General features: G+C 42.5%; 1 protein-coding gene and 1 pseudogene across 4 annotated transcripts in view; one reads left to right on the top strand and one right to left on the bottom strand.

Annotated features, from left to right (window-relative positions):
* Positions 1-13,867, top strand: part of ACSS1 (acyl-CoA synthetase short chain family member 1) — a 58,951-nt gene extending 45,084 nt beyond the window's left edge. For all 4 annotated transcript variants that reach the window (XM_041733763.1, XM_041733762.1, XM_041733765.1 and 1 more), the window contains exons 9-14: positions 1,047-1,159; positions 1,557-1,683; positions 2,416-2,543; positions 2,651-2,714; positions 5,376-5,494; positions 13,081-13,867. In XM_041733763.1, the coding sequence (XP_041589697.1) occupies positions 1,047-1,159; positions 1,557-1,683; positions 2,416-2,543; positions 2,651-2,714; positions 5,376-5,494; positions 13,081-13,260 (731 nt within the window). In that variant the 3' untranslated portion in view covers positions 13,261-13,867. The remainder of the gene's footprint in view (positions 1-1,046; positions 1,160-1,556; positions 1,684-2,415; positions 2,544-2,650; positions 2,715-5,375; positions 5,495-13,080) is intronic.
* On the bottom strand, positions 8,392-10,814 carry LOC121478775 (annotated as a pseudogene).
* Positions 13,868-15,276: the final 1,409 nt, after the last annotated feature.

Raw genomic sequence — 15,276 nt, 5'->3', positions numbered from 1 at the left:
TCCAACACCACTAATGCCTCAGCCCCATGCATATGTGGTGCTTGGAAAACCCAGTGTCTGGAAAGAGAGTCAGAGCCTGGCTGCTGGCTTGTAGCTGTAAGACTCAAGGATGTGTAATGATTTCTCTGAGCCTTGGGTTCCTCATTTGTGAAATGGGGATGCTCCACTACAGCATAGAAAGTATAGAAAGAGGTGATACAAGTGCTGTATATTGTCCAAGGCCTGAAAGGTAGTAGGTGATTAGCTAAATGTTCTTTTTCCCTGTAGGGGCCACATGCCCAACACAAGTATGTCTGATGCAAATGGGCCCTACTGTAAAGGACCAGACTCTAAATTTAGATTTTAGTGAGAAAGGCCATTTTCTTTTTCCTGTGCCATTTGTTTTGCTTTGCCCCCTCTCCTCTGGGATATCTGACTTATTAGGATGTTCAGGGCAATAGACCACCACTGATGTAATAAATGTAGCCAACTGGGATCTTGTTCTTCAAGAAGTCATAAAGTGAGGTTGCAAATAGCTCTGTCCTCCATTTGGGAAGGCCCAGGATGGAGACTCTACAAGTGAGTCTTGTGAGGCATTTCCATACAGGCTGATAGAGGGAAGTGCCAAAGAAATACTTGAGAACAATTGTGGGTATTGCTTTACATAGTTTGTGTATGTATGTGTGTGTGTGTATGTGTGCGCGTGCACGCGCCCAGAAGCAACTCATTTCCTGTCTTCCTGTGCAAGTAGGTGGGCTCTGTCCTTTGCTGCAGAGCCAAGGATGAGGGGAGGCAGCACCTGCCTCCGTGGAGTACTGCAGCTCCTAGGACTGGCTCCTCTGCCGTGGGCCTGCATCTTGTTTCTGCAGATGAAAGGACCAGAACCTAAGTCTGGTCTTGCCTCAGAAAGATATCTTTATGTCACTGGGGCCAAACAGGGACAAATATCCACCTCCCACCCTGAAAGAGCACTTGTGTGTCTTCCATGGACCCTTTGATGGCATGGTCTAGATTAACATCTCTAGCCCTTAGGCCCAGCCTGCATTTCTTCCCCATTCTCCCTGCAGAAACGGGTGGCATCTGCATTGCACCACGGCCCTCAGAAGAAGGGGCAGAGATCCTCCCTGGCATGGCGATGAGGCCTTTTTTTGGCATTGTCCCAGTGCTCATGGACGAGAAGGTAAGGGCCTTGCAGAGGCATGCCCTTCCTGCACACGTGCCCTGGAGAGCTCCTGGTACTGTCTGTCCTCCTGGCCTCCTCTGCCCGCTGACTCACATCACACGTGCCTGGCTGTGGTAGGGGGCAGAAGGTGGAGCATTCACTGCAGCATCTCCTCAGGGACACATAGTTGAAATCACTGCGTGAGGTGAGCCCAGGGTCCTCCTGGAAGCCCTCACAGGCTGGTTCCTTGCAGTGGAGAAAGGCAGTTCCTTTGGAGGCACGCTTGTCATTTTTCACATTTCTGTTTTTCATGTATTTCTTTGATGCTTCCCTCTGTCATTTCTCAGAACATTGGTTCTTTGCTTCTCAAGCAGAATCTGTGCGTTCTCTCACACATGTGTCTTTGGGTCTATAGGGAAAGGTCGTGGAGGGTGGTAACATCTCCGGGGCTCTGTGCCTGTCCCAGGCCTGGCCAGGCATGGCCAGGACCATCTATGGAGACCACCAGAGATTCATGGAGGCCTACTTCAAGCCTTACCCAGGTGAGCCAGATAAAGTGGATTGCATTTGCATACACTGGGAATCATAGGCACAGAAAATGTTTTTAAGGTCACAATGAGTGAGTGTAGTGTAGCAACACTATGGAGTTAGAGTCCTGCTTCCTCTCCCTCCCTGACCCGCCTGGTCTCTGGAATGAGAAGAGTCCCTGGGGTGTAAGTTGGGGTGGATGCAGAGCCTGAAGTGCCTGGCCCTTGGTCTGCATGTCTTAGGTTACTAGGAAAGAAGAGTGAAGAAATCACTCTGGAACACTGGCATGATGGCTGACTGCGAATTTTTTTCTGGCTTTTTATCTCTTTCCTGGTTTGCTTTATGTCATTGGGTTAGATTATATACACAGTTTGCCTATTGGAACCCATCCTCTTTATTCTTAAGCTTGTGAATGAGAGTCACTTTTGGGGATGCTTGGGTGCGCTCCTTGTATATCATCTACTCCCCAGATGTTTGCAGTTGTGATGTCAGAATTCTGCTGATTTGGAGCCACTGCCCTTTCCCTAGCACACAGCCAGATGGCACAGTCTAGAGAAGCGTTTCCCTGAGGGGTTGACAGGAGGGCAGGCAGGCAGGCAGGAAGTCGGCAGAGCTGGGGCTTCGGAGCTTTCTTCTGTTGAGCATGGCCCTGGTGTGTGTCCTGCTGTGTCCCTCCTGGACGGATAGGGGCCCTGCCGGGTCCTGGTTCAGAGGTTTTGGTGCTGAATTCCTCTGCTGTGGTGCAGGCCACTACTTCACTGGTGATGGGGCATACCGGACAGAGGACGGCTACTACCAGATCACAGGGCGGATGGATGACGTCATCAACATCAGTGGCCACAGGCTGGGGACCGCAGAGATCGAGGATGCGATGGTGAGCAGCTGGGCCTCCTTTGCTTGGGTACGTCCACAACGCCTTGTATCTCCTTGCGTGCTGACTTAGGTGGTTCATTTGCATGTTTTGTTTTGTGTTCTGCACAGGCTAACCACCCTGCTGTGCCAGAGACCGCTGTCATTGGCTACCCGCATGACATCAAAGGAGAGGGTGAGTGCCCACAAAAGGTGTTCTTCATTCCTGGTCTCATGCACACTGTGGCACTTTGTAAAAGGAATGGACCTGGGTGTGGGTGGTAGGGGTTTTTATGGGTCAAGCTGTTGCTTTTTTCTGTCCCATGTAGAGATTTTGGGTAAGGAGACTCGATAGCTTGTATGTTTGATGGGGGTCAGATTTCTGCAATGTCCTAGCTCTGATGTCTTTTAAGGACACACATCCACAAGCAGCCAGGACCTATTTGGCCCCTGCTGAGCTTAGGCATTTCCTCCTCTGTCCACATTTGTGTGGCAGCCCAGTTATGGAGGGTTCACACGAAACACCCTGTCCTGCTCACAGCGTCTGGCAGAAAGGAGTGCCTCGGAGTGGGCCCTCTGGTCGCTCTGGGATTACTTTTGTAGGAATTTGTGTGTATGTTTTTTTTTTTTAAAAGACTTTATTTATTCATGAGAGACAGAGAGAGAGGCAGAGACACAGGCAGAGGGAGAAGCAGGCTCCATGCAGGGAGCCCGACATGGGACTCTATCCTGGGACCCCGGGATCATGCCCTAAGCCAAAGGCAGACGCTCAACTGCTGAGCCACCCAGGTGTCCCATGTTTTTGTAGGAATTTGACCTGTGGTTTCCACTGAAGGCTGACAGGCCAGGGGAATGCTGATTGATAATCAGAATAATCTTTTTTAAAAAAAATATTTTATTTATTCATGAGAGACAAAGAGGGAGAGGCAGGCTCCCTGTGGGGAGCCTGATGCAGGACTTGATCCTAGGACCCCAGGATCACAACCTGAGCCAAAGGCAGAAGCTCAACTGCTGAGCTCACCCAGGTGTCCCTCAGGAGTCTTTATTGGAAGACACATGTTGCTCCAAGGCCTGCCAGTTTCTAAGCGGGTGGGTCTGGGAAGGGGCAGGGTCACCTGAGTATTGTAGTGCCCAGTGCAGTGTGGTCACACTCACTTGGCCTATGCGACTTGGACACTCACTGACTCTATACTGAACTGCTGGGAAGACTGTCCTTCACTGTCTGGCCAAGCAGCCTGGGATTGGGTGCTTGCCCTCTTAGTGTCAGGACATCCTGTTTCAGTGTCCTCCAATGTCATCTGCCTTCCTGCCACAATGTGTGCCATGGTTCCGGTATTTACTCAAACACTTAATCCAGATTGACCCATTGTAAAATTTAACATTTATTTTTAAACACTTTTGAAAAGGCATTTTCAGTTGCTGTGAGAAGCATGTGTCGTCCATGAGGCTGTTGCCCCTTCCTTGGCAGGAGACTGGAAAATGCATGAGAGCAGTTAGGGATAGGAAGGGGACAGAGATGGGAACAGGTCCTCTTGTGTGACACTCAGAAGCCTTGGTTCACCTTGCACCCCCATTAGCAGAAACTGCAGCCGAAGTAACTCTGGGATCAGTAGGCCTTTTAGTACCTATCAGATTGCTGGGAAGAATGTGTGCATCATGGGTATGATGAAAGACGTTTCTGATTTCTAACAACTTTGAGCCTCTATTCGTTGGTAATACATGAACAACAGCAAAAGCTGTTTGGTACCTGTTTGTTCCCATTTCCTGTGTTTGCACTTGGACTGAGGGGGAGCCCCTGGGTCTTGTCTGATTACAACCCAAACTTGGTGAGCAAAAGTCCTGCTTCATAGAGCTTACATGCTGGAGGGTCAGGGGGTAGAGGGAGAGACAGACAATAAGCAATAAACACAAGTAATGAGGAAACTACGTAGTGGGTTAGGCAGCATGTGCCATGGGGAGAAGTAATGAAGATGGGGTGGGATGGAGGAAGTATACCCAGGCTGCACATACATAGGAGCTTCGTGTATGAGGGGTACTGCAGGCCATGAGGGAAGACAGACTGACCATGGTGGTGCTGGGATCACTCATGTGGGGAGACAACAGAATTGGATCTCTATGTCCCACATTTGCAAGGTGATACCAGGTGGATTGAAAAGGAATGTAGATACCTGTGGGAACCACTGTTAATCCTTTCTGGAACATGGTGGGATACTGACAAACAAAATTTAATGTTTATGCTAAAATAATTGATTGGCCAGCACTGTCCAACAGAACTTCCTGCCAAGATGGAGCTTGCTCTTCATCTGTGCTGTCCAGGACAGTAGCCACAAGCTACAGCTGGCTTATGTGATCAAAGAACTACATTTTAACCTTAATTTCATTTACATTTAAAGAGCTACTGTGGCTAGTGCCCACCATGTTGGACACATACCCACAAAATTAGTTGCCATGCGCTATGTTTCCACGTACCATGTCACAGGACTGGGTAGTACATCTCCTGTCAGCCCACATTATGGGCTAATTCACAGATACAGGGATAGCAGGAGAGGTTGAGTCATGCCTCCAAGGTGACGTTCCCATGCAGTCAACACCAGAGCCAAAAGGAGTTCTTATCTACATGTGGGCTTCACTGGGATGTTCAGAGAGCTGTTAGAATGGTTTCCATTTACAGAAAAGAATGACTTTCCACTTTGAATGAAACAAATTCATCTTTAGGGCTGCAACTAGAAGTGGCAACTGCTGCAAGTTGCCAACATATGATTTAAAGATCCTTAAGATTTTTTATAACTGTCTACAATGCTCTGCTTTGGGAGATGGTTCGGTGTGGAACACACCCTGAAAGTTTGATTCCTTTCAGGTGCATTTGCCTTTATCGTGTTGAAGGACAACACAGGTGACACAGATGCAGTGGTGAAGGAGCTCAAGTCAGCCGTGGCCACCAAGATTGCCAAGTATGCCGTGCCCGATCAGATTCTGGTGAGTGGCACCTGCTCCTAGGTGTGATGGTGCTGCTTGTTATAAGCCGCCTCCTCTATTTCCCACAATTAACAAACAATAGTGATCCCTTCCGTCAGCAGCAAAATGGATATTAGCTATTAGGTTTCCTGGGATGTAGGTGGGGATAGTGAGCTGCTGTATCCTCAGATGGGAGGAGGGGGTGGCCAGAAGGCCTCACAGCAAACATTTGCACAACTCACCTGTTAAGAGGATCATGCTGGACAGGATTAGGTGCTCCCTTTGGCATGTGGAGGCCAGTTATAGGAGCAGGGCTAGGTAGTGAAGAAAATTAGAGACTTTATTTACTTTTTAAAAAGTTTTTATTAAAATCCAGTTGAGATACCATGTAATATTAGTTTTAGGTGTACAATATAGTGATTCAACACTTCCATATATCACCTGGTGTCTGGTGTTCATCATAACCAGTGCACTCCTTCATCTCTATCATCTATTTCATCTACCCACCCCCCCACCCCTCTGCACCTCCCTTCTGATAATCAGCAGTTTGTTTTCTATAATTAAGAGTCTGTTTCTTGGTTTATCTCTTTTTTCCCCCCTTTGCTCATGTATTGTTTCTTAAATTCAACATGAGTGAAATCATATGGTTTTTGTCTTTCTGATTTGTTTAGCATAATATTGTCTAGCTCCATGCATGTTGTTGCCAGTGGTAAGATTTCATTCTTTTTTATGGCTGGGTAATACTCCATTGGATATATGTATACCACATCTTCTTTATCCATTCATCAGTTGATGGACACGTGGGCTGCTTCCATATTTGGCTATTGTAGATAATGCTGTTCTAAATATCAGGGTGCATGTACTCCTTTGAATTAGTGTTTTTGGCTTCTTTGGGTAAATACCTAGTAGTGTGACTGCTACATTGTAGGGTAGCTCTATTTTTAACTTTTGAGGAACCTCCACAGTTTTCCGGAGAGGCTGTACCAGTTTGCATTCCCACCAACAGTATAAGAGGGTTCCCCTTTCTCCATATCCTCACCGACATCTGTTGCTTCCTGTGTTCTTGAGTTTGGCCATTCTGACAGGTTTGAGGTGATACCTCATTGTAATTTTGATTTGTATTTCCCTGATGATGAGTGATGTCGAGCATCTTTTCATGTGTCTGTTGACCATCAATCAGTACTGTCTTCTTTGCAAAAATGTCTATTCATGTCTTCTGCCCATTTAATTGGATTGTTTTTTGGGTGTTGAGTTTAATAAGCTCTTTATAGATTTTGGATACTAGCCCTTTATCAATTCATCTGCAAATACCTTCTCCCATTCTGTAGGTTGCCTTTTAGTTTTGTTGTTTCCTCCACGGTGCAGAAGCTTTTAAGTCCCAATAGTTTATTTTTGCTTTTGTTTCCCTTGCCTCAGGAGACCTATTTAGACAGAAGTTCTATGGCTGATGTCAAAGAGGCTACTGTCTGTGTTCTCTTCTTGTATTTTTATAGTTTCAGGTCTCCAATTTAGGTTTTTAATCCATTTTAATTTATTTTTCTGTCTCGTGTAAGGAAGTGGTACGGTTTCATTCTTTTGCATGTTGCTGTCCAGTTTTCCCAACACTATTTGTTGTAGAAATGGTCTTTTTCCCACTGGATATTTGTCCAAGATTGCTTTGTCAAAGACTAACTGACCATATGGTTGGGAGTTCACTTTGAAGTTGTTGATTCTGTTCCATTGATCTGTGTGTCTATTTTTGTGCCAGTGCCTTACTGTTTTGATCACTACAGCTTTGTAATATAGCTTCAAGTCCAGAACTGTGATGCTTCCAGCTCTGCTTTTCTTTTTGAAGGTTTCTTTAGTTATTGGGGTCTTTTGTGGTTTCATACAAATTTTAGAATTATTTGTTCTAGTTCTTGTGAAAAATGTTGGTATTTTGGTAAAAATTGCATTAAATGTGTGTAGTTGCTTTGGGTAGTACAGACATTTGAACAATATTTGTTCTTTCAGTCCACGAGCATAGAAGGTCATTCCATTTGTGTGTCATGTTCAGTTTCTTTCATCAGTGTTTTATAGTTTTCATAGTACAGATCTTTTACTTCTTTGGTTAGGTTTATAACTAGATATCTTACTGTTTTTAGTGCAATTGTAAATATGATTGATTGCTTGATTTCTCTTTCTGATGCTTAATTATTGGTGTATAGAAATGTCTATATTGATTTTATATTCTGCGACTTTACTGAATTTATGTATCAGTTTTAGCAGCTTTTTGTTGGAGTCTTTTGGGTTTTATATAGAGTATCATGTAAGCTGCAAATAGTGAACATTTTACTTCTTGCTGATTTGGATATCTTTTATTTATTTTTATTTCTGATTGCTATGGCTAGGACTTGCAGTACTGTGTTAAATAACACTGGTCAGAGTGGACATCCCTGTCTTGTTCTTGACTGTAGAGGAAAAACTCTCAGTTCCCCCCCATTGAGAATGATACTAGCTGTGGGTTTTTTGTAAGTGGCCTTTATAATACTGAGGTATGTTCCCACTAAACCTACTTTGTTGAGGGTTTTTATCATGAATGTACTGTACTTTATCAGATACTTTTTCTCCACCTGTTGAAATCATTTGGTTTTCATCCTTTATTAATATGGTGTATAAAAAAAATATGGTGTATCACGTTGACTGACTTGCAAATATTGAACCACTCTTGCAACCCAGGAATAAATTCCACTTGAACTTGGTGAACAATTTTTTAAAATGTATTTTATTGACAATTTTTGCATCCAAGATCATCAGGGATATTGACCTTTAGTTCTCTTTTTTAGTGGAATCTTTTTTTTTTTTTAAAGATTTTATTTATTTATTCATGAGAGGCACACCCAGAGAGAGGCAGAGACGCAGGCAGAAGTAGTAGCAGGCTCCATGCAGGGAGCCTGATGTGGGATTCGATCCTGGGACCCCAGGATCACACCCTGGGCTGAAGGCAGGTGCTCAACTGCTGAGCCACCCAGGTGTCCCATCTTTTTGGGTTTAATAGTTTTATTTTCCAAAATATACAGTTGGTGGGATCTGTTCATGTCTCTTTACCAGCAGCTGGGGTATCTGCACCCTTGGTGTTTCTGGTGTAAATTCCTTGAGCTCTGTACTTTGTAGCCAGTTTTTAATGAGTCCTTTACTAAGAAGCTTTTGAAGGACTGCCCTGGCCAGGGAACCTCAAATCTTGAGTCTCTCAGAGACAATAGCTAGAGTTAATAAGCTATAGTTGGGGACTTCCTTACAGAGATTGTCATATGTCTTATTTTCAAACAATACCAGGTTATTGAGCTTGTTCTGAACTTTGCCTTTGGACTACTACTTCATTTTGGCCTTACTTCCAGATTTGTTCACTAGGTCTTTCGTCTTTTTTGGCTGACTTTCCACCATCTTTTTTCTTGTTGTTGTCCTTTGGTATCAGGGTAATGCTAACCTCATAGGATTTGGAAGTTTTCCTTCCTTTTCTATTTTTTGGAATAATTTGAGAATAGCACTAATTCTTCTTTAAATGTTTGGTAACATTTGCCTGTGAAGCCATCTGGGCCTGGACTTTTGTTTGTTGAGAGGTTTTTGATTACTGATTGAATTTCTTTGCTGGTTATCAGTCTGTTCAAATTTTTTTTCTACTGTATCAGTTTTGGTAACATATGTTTTTAGGAATTTATCCAATTTTCTAGTTGTCCAATTCGTTTGCATATAAGTTTTTCATGATATTCTTATAATGTTGTTTGTATTTCTGTGGTGTTGGTTATTATTTATCCTTATTTGTGATTTTATTTATTTGGGTCCTTTTTTTTAGGCTGGCTAGAGGTTTATTGATTTTATTAATTTTTTCCAAAAGCCAGCTCCTGGTTTCATTGACCTGTTCTAGTATTTTTTTAGTTTCTATATCATTTGTGTTCTAACCTTTATTATTTTCTTCCTTTTGCTGGTTTTAGGCTTCATTTGTTCTTTTTCTAGCTTCTTTGGGTTTAAGGTTAGGTGGTTTATTTGAGACTTTTACTGTTTCTTAAGGTAGGCCTATATTGTTAGATACTTATTTCTTAGGACTGCCTTTGCTGTATCCCAAAGGTTTTGGACTGTTCATGTTTTTGTTTTCATTTATTCCCCATGGTTTTTAAAAAATTTATTCTTTGATTTCCTAGTTGACCCATTCGTTGTTTCATAGTGTTGTTTAACCTCCATGTATTTGTGATTTTTCCAAAATTTTTTTTGAGATTGATCACTAGTTTTATACTGTTGTAAAAAAATGTACGTGGTATGATTTCAGTTTTTTGTACTTGTTGAGGCTTGTTTTGTGACCTAATTTGTGATCTATTCTGGAGAATGTTCCATGTGCACTTGAAAGAATGTGTATTCTGCTGTTTTAGTATGGAATGTTCTGAATATATTTGTTAAGTCCCTCTGGTTCAGTGTCATTCAAAGCCATTGTTTTCTTATTGATTTTGTTTAGATGACCTGTACATTGGTGTAAGTGGGATGTTAAAGTCACCCACTATTATTGGATTTTTATCAATTAGGTTATGTTTATTACTAATTTTTAAAAATATATTTGGGTGCTCCCATGTTGTGGGCATAAATATTTACAATTGTTATATCTTCTTGTTGGATACTCCCCTCTGTGATTATAGTGTCCTTCTTTGTCACTTGTCACAGTCTTTGTTTTAAAATCTATTTTGTCCAAATAAGTATTGCTACTCCAGCTTTTTTTTGACATCCATTTGCATGATAGATGTTTCTCTGCACCCTCACTTTCAGTCTGCAGGTGTCTTTAGGTCTAAAGTGAGTCTCTTGTTGGCAGTATATAGGTGGGTCTTGTTTATCCATTCTGATACCATATGGCATTTGATCAGAGTGTTTAGTTGTTTAAATTTGGGGTAATTATTATTTTTTAAAGATTTTATTTGAGTGAGAGCACGTGCATAAGTAGGGGAGAGGAACAGAGGCAGAAGAGGGAGAAGCAGACTCTCCTCCCTGAGCAGAGAGCCCAAAGTGGGGCTGGATCCCAGGACCCTGAGATCATGACCTAAGCCAAAGTCAGATGCTTAACTGACTGAGCCACCTGGTGCCCCAATTCAGAGTAATTATTGATAGATATATATTTATTGATAGATATATATTTTATTACTTGTTTTGTCATTTATCTGGAGATTTTCTGATTCTTTGATTTTTGTCATGTTTGGTCTCACCTTTGCACTTAAGGAGTCCCTTTTAAAGTTAAAAATAGAGCTACCTTACAACCCAGCAATTGCACTACTAGATATTTATCCAAAGGATACAAACAGTGATTTGAAGGGGAAAATACACCCCAACTCTTTATAGCAGCCATGTCCACAATAGCTAAAATATGGAAAGAGCCCAGAAGTCCACTGACAGATGGATAAAGATGTGGTATATATACACAATGAGATATTACTCAGCCATCAAAAAGAATGAAATCTTGCCATTTGCAATGATGTGGATGGAACTGGAGGGTATTAGGCTAAGAAATAAGTCAGAGAAAGACATTGATTTCACTCATGTGGAATTTAAGAAACAAAACAGATGAACTTAGGGGAAGGGAAGGAAAAATAAGATGAAGATAGGGAGGCAAACCATAAGAAACACTGAACCCAAGGAAACAAACTGAGGGTTGCTGGAGGGGATGTTGATGGGGGGGAAGGGGTAGTAACTGGGTGATGGGCATTAAAGAAAGCACTTGATATATAATGAGCACTGGGTGTTATATGCAACTAAATTCTATCCTGGTAAACCAATAATACAGTATATGTTAACTAAATTGAATTTAAATAATTAAAAGAAAAAAAGAGTCCCTTTTAATATTTCTTGCGTGGCTGGTTTAGTGTTCACAAACTCCTTTAGTTTTTGTCTGGTAAACTATCTCTTTTTCTGTTCAGAATGACAGCCTTGCTGGACAGAGTATACTTGGCTGCAGATTGTTCCCATTCAGCACTATGAACATATCATGGCACTTTCTTCTGGCTTGCCAAGTTTCTGTGGAGTAATCTCCAGCGAGCCTTATGGCTCTTCCCTTGTAAATGACTTTTTTTCTTGATGCTCTTAAGATTTTTCTCTACCACTATATTTTGTAGGTTTAATTATAGCATGTTAGTGCTGGCCTGTTTTTGTTGAATTTGTTGGGAGTTCTCTGTGCCTCCTGATCTGGATGTTTATTTCCTTCTCTAGATTAGGGAAGTTTTTTGCTATTATTTCTTCAAACAAATTTTCTGCCCCCTTTTTTCTCTCTTCTTCTGGGACTCCTATAATACAAATGTTATTACATTTGTTGGTGTCACTGAGTTCCTGAAGTCTGTTCTCGTTTCTTAATTTTTTCTTTTGTTCAGCTTATTTTCCACTATTTTGTCTTCTAGGTCACTGATTTGGTTACTTTGCTTCTTCCAGTCTGCTGTTAATTGTATCATGCCTTTCCAATCTTGTGTATTGCATTCTTCATCTAGGATTCTTTTTTAACTCTTTTATCTCTGTGGTAAAGTTCTCATTGAAGTCTTCTATTCTTTCTCAAATCTAGTGAGTATCCTTATGATTGTCTCTTTAAAAATCTACATCACACATTACTTATATCTGTTTCATTTAGATTTCTGGCTGTGGCCTTATCTTATTTCATTTGGGATAAATTCTTCCATCCTCTCATTTGTGTAAGTCTCTATCTTCTAAAAATTAGAGATTTTAACTAGAGAAACATGTGGAAAGTGCCAGCTTTCCCCAGCCTGTGTGGTTTCTGAACACATCTCCTGATGTCAGTGCAGGGGATACTGCCAGACCCCTATCTGAGGGAATCTGTGTTGGAGTTGGGTCTGGGGAAGAATGGGGCCACCTTTCTAGCCCCATTAGGTTTCCATTCCTCTTTGTTAACACTTCCCCACAGCCTTCCTTGGTTCAGAGGTGGCCCTCTGAGGTGGGAGCAGCCTCAGCCTTACCTGGTGTGATACAAAGTCAAGCTGTTGGCCTGGACCAGAGTTTCAGGGAGACTTGAGCTCCCCTAGGTGAACCAACCCTTTCAAAGGATGAGTAACTGTTCAATAAGCCCCAAACACAGCTCTTAGCGTATTGCTCTTGACATAAAAGGGGCTGTGGTTGTATGAAAATGTTAAATGTAAACTGTTCAAATGCTGAACAAGATGTTTTTCTCTAAAGTAGCTCTTATCTCTTATGTCAGCAAAAAGCAGTGTTGGTCCAGGCCCGTAGGCGGAGACAAGTTGCCATGGCCTGTGTTTGGTTCTGTTGCTACCTGGGAGCCCTCAGCAATGTAGCAAATGGAAGACAGAGGTATCGGCAGTGAGGTAACCACGGTATGGGCAGACCCTGCCTGAATGAGGGCTTCAGCAAAATCTGACATATGGTTGATTCTGACCATCAGGTAGATTTCAGTTTATGTCCAGATTGTGGGAAGATAAAACCAGAAATCACGGACCCCCATGATCTCTGGGGTGAGTCCGGCACCTCAGTCATTCATTCCTGAGTCCTTAGTGAGGGTGTCATCCCCTGGGCAGAGCCCTTCTTATCCCAACACACTTGGATGCTGCAGGGAGTCTGGGCACCACCCAAACTTGAATGGTGCACCCCTTCCTTTCCAGGTAGTGAAGCGTCTTCCAAAGACTCGGTCTGGAAAAGTCATGCGGAGGCTCCTGAGGAAGATAATCACAGGCAGAACTCAAGATCTGGGGGACATCACCACCCTGGAGGACCCCAGTGTCATCACAGAAATCCTGAGTGCCTACCAGAAATACAAAGACAAGCAAGCTGCCTCTCAGTGACGAGCTCTGGTCAAGACCCAGTGTCCACACCCCTAACAGAATGTAGCTCTCAGGTTTGCTTATTTCCTGCTGTCTCAAAAGCAGTACTCTCCAGAGCATAACCCATACTGCCCGAATGTGAAGCCTATGCTAAGCCTTGCCTTCTTTCTGCTGAGAACCATGAAGAGGTACTATTAGACATTCTTATTAGCAATTTGTTCCCCTTGTCCCAAATTTGGTTTCCTGGAATGAAAAGCCATGGTCATCTCTATTTCTGTTGCCTCCAGACAGCACAGGAAGGTGAAAAGCCTGGTAAAGCATGTCTGCTTAGATCACAGAACTAGAAGCAATCATGTTTTTTTCCGGATGTTTCTAGATACAAAAAGGCAGAAATTTTATTTTTATACTTTTATAATTTTGGAAGAATGTGCAAATACACATGTAGTGTGTAGATTTATATGTACATGTTCTTCGTAACATTCAGAGTTATGAAAATCTCCTTTTGTGCCTTTGCTTATGGGGAAATGTGGAGGTCAGAGGATGAATTTTTAATGTTTGGCATATTGAGGAATCTGTATTGGAAATGTCTGTATCTCTGTCTAAATATAGCTATCTTGACAACTTTCAAGCTTGTAGTATCCTTTTTTTGATACATATTTCTATTTCCTTTGGTTTATGTGTAATGAAACCTAACTCTTAAAAGTGAGGTTATGAATGAGCTCTGATTTTAGCTCTAGAACCATTCATGTATTGTTTCTCCAAGCTAAGATGTGGAAAGATTTCCCTCTCCATCTTGGATACCTTGGAGGTCAACACGCTCCACATATGTGGGGATGTTAAGGGGAAGCCCATGAAAACTCAAGCGACTCCTTGTTAGGGCACTAATTTGGCTAGAAATGGGTCTTTCAAAACTGCCTGTCCTTCATTCTGTGGTTGGTGTGGGAAGAACCACAGATGTTCAAGGATGAGACTTGGAACTCTGAATCAAGGCTTTTTAAAGTATGCCTTAAGTCATCTGAACCTTAGCAAGTAGACATAAATCATTAGGTTGCAAAGTGTTTCTTTACTAGCCAAGCATGCAGGGGCCAATGGCATGAAGTACAGGTGAAGGCAGCCGACTGAGCTGGGTCCTTGGGAACAGGAAAAGGTTGTCCTTATCTATACCCCATATTATATGGTGCCTTGCAGCTGTGTAGATGTTCACGGGGTGTCTGGGGTACTGAACACCTATTGTGGGTCATAGCTGTGCTTGCTTCTCTGATTAGGTGAGTATGCCTGTGACCAACAGGATGGCTATTAGCTGTAGCCCACAGATATAGAAAGTGATGATCTGCTTTGTGTTGCGAAGCAATAAGCAGTGCTTAGCAACACAGAATCATGCATTTGGACCTACTGCATATGTGGTGGACCTGGCTGACTGTGGTTATGACACTATTTATGAAATGGCTTGGACATAAACTTGGACAGTCACCAGGGCAGTACAAATAAAGTTTTATTTGGTTCACTCTCTTCTTTCTGTGGTGATGTTTTGATCAAGTAATGCTCCTGTTGTTGCTGAATATGATCCTAAGGACAAAACTGGAAGGGGCCTATTCATTCAAAAGAGAACACTAAAAAATCCACTGGGGAGAAAATTCATTACAGGGAAGAAATATACACTCAGAACTCACTTATCTCAGACTGTTACTTGGTAAACCTACCTGTGTCTAGATTGCTGTGCATCCAATACATTAGTTATATGTAGCACTTTAGGTGTAAGTAAAAAAATATATATATAGAATGGAATAAAATATTCTGTTCCACAGTGCCAGTAGCCCCAGTTCATATGCTCAGTAGCACATGGCCAAAAGCTAACAGATTGGACAACAGCATTCCCATCACAGAGTTCTGGTGGTGGGTGCTAGTCTGGAACACCGACAAGAAAGAGGAAGCAGAAACAATCTTGGTGTCACAGACTGCATCCGTGAGCAGCATAGGCTTGCCTGAGAGACATCCCATGATACAGAGTTATCTTTTTTTTAGATGTAGGTAGATGAG

The sequence above is a fragment of the Vulpes lagopus genome, chromosome 19 (assembly GCF_018345385.1).
Source record: "Vulpes lagopus strain Blue_001 chromosome 19, ASM1834538v1, whole genome shotgun sequence".
Taxonomy (NCBI): Eukaryota; Metazoa; Chordata; class Mammalia; order Carnivora; family Canidae; genus Vulpes; species Vulpes lagopus.
The sequence above is the reverse complement of the archived record's forward strand: the minus strand, read 5'-3'. Positions and strand labels throughout refer to the sequence as shown.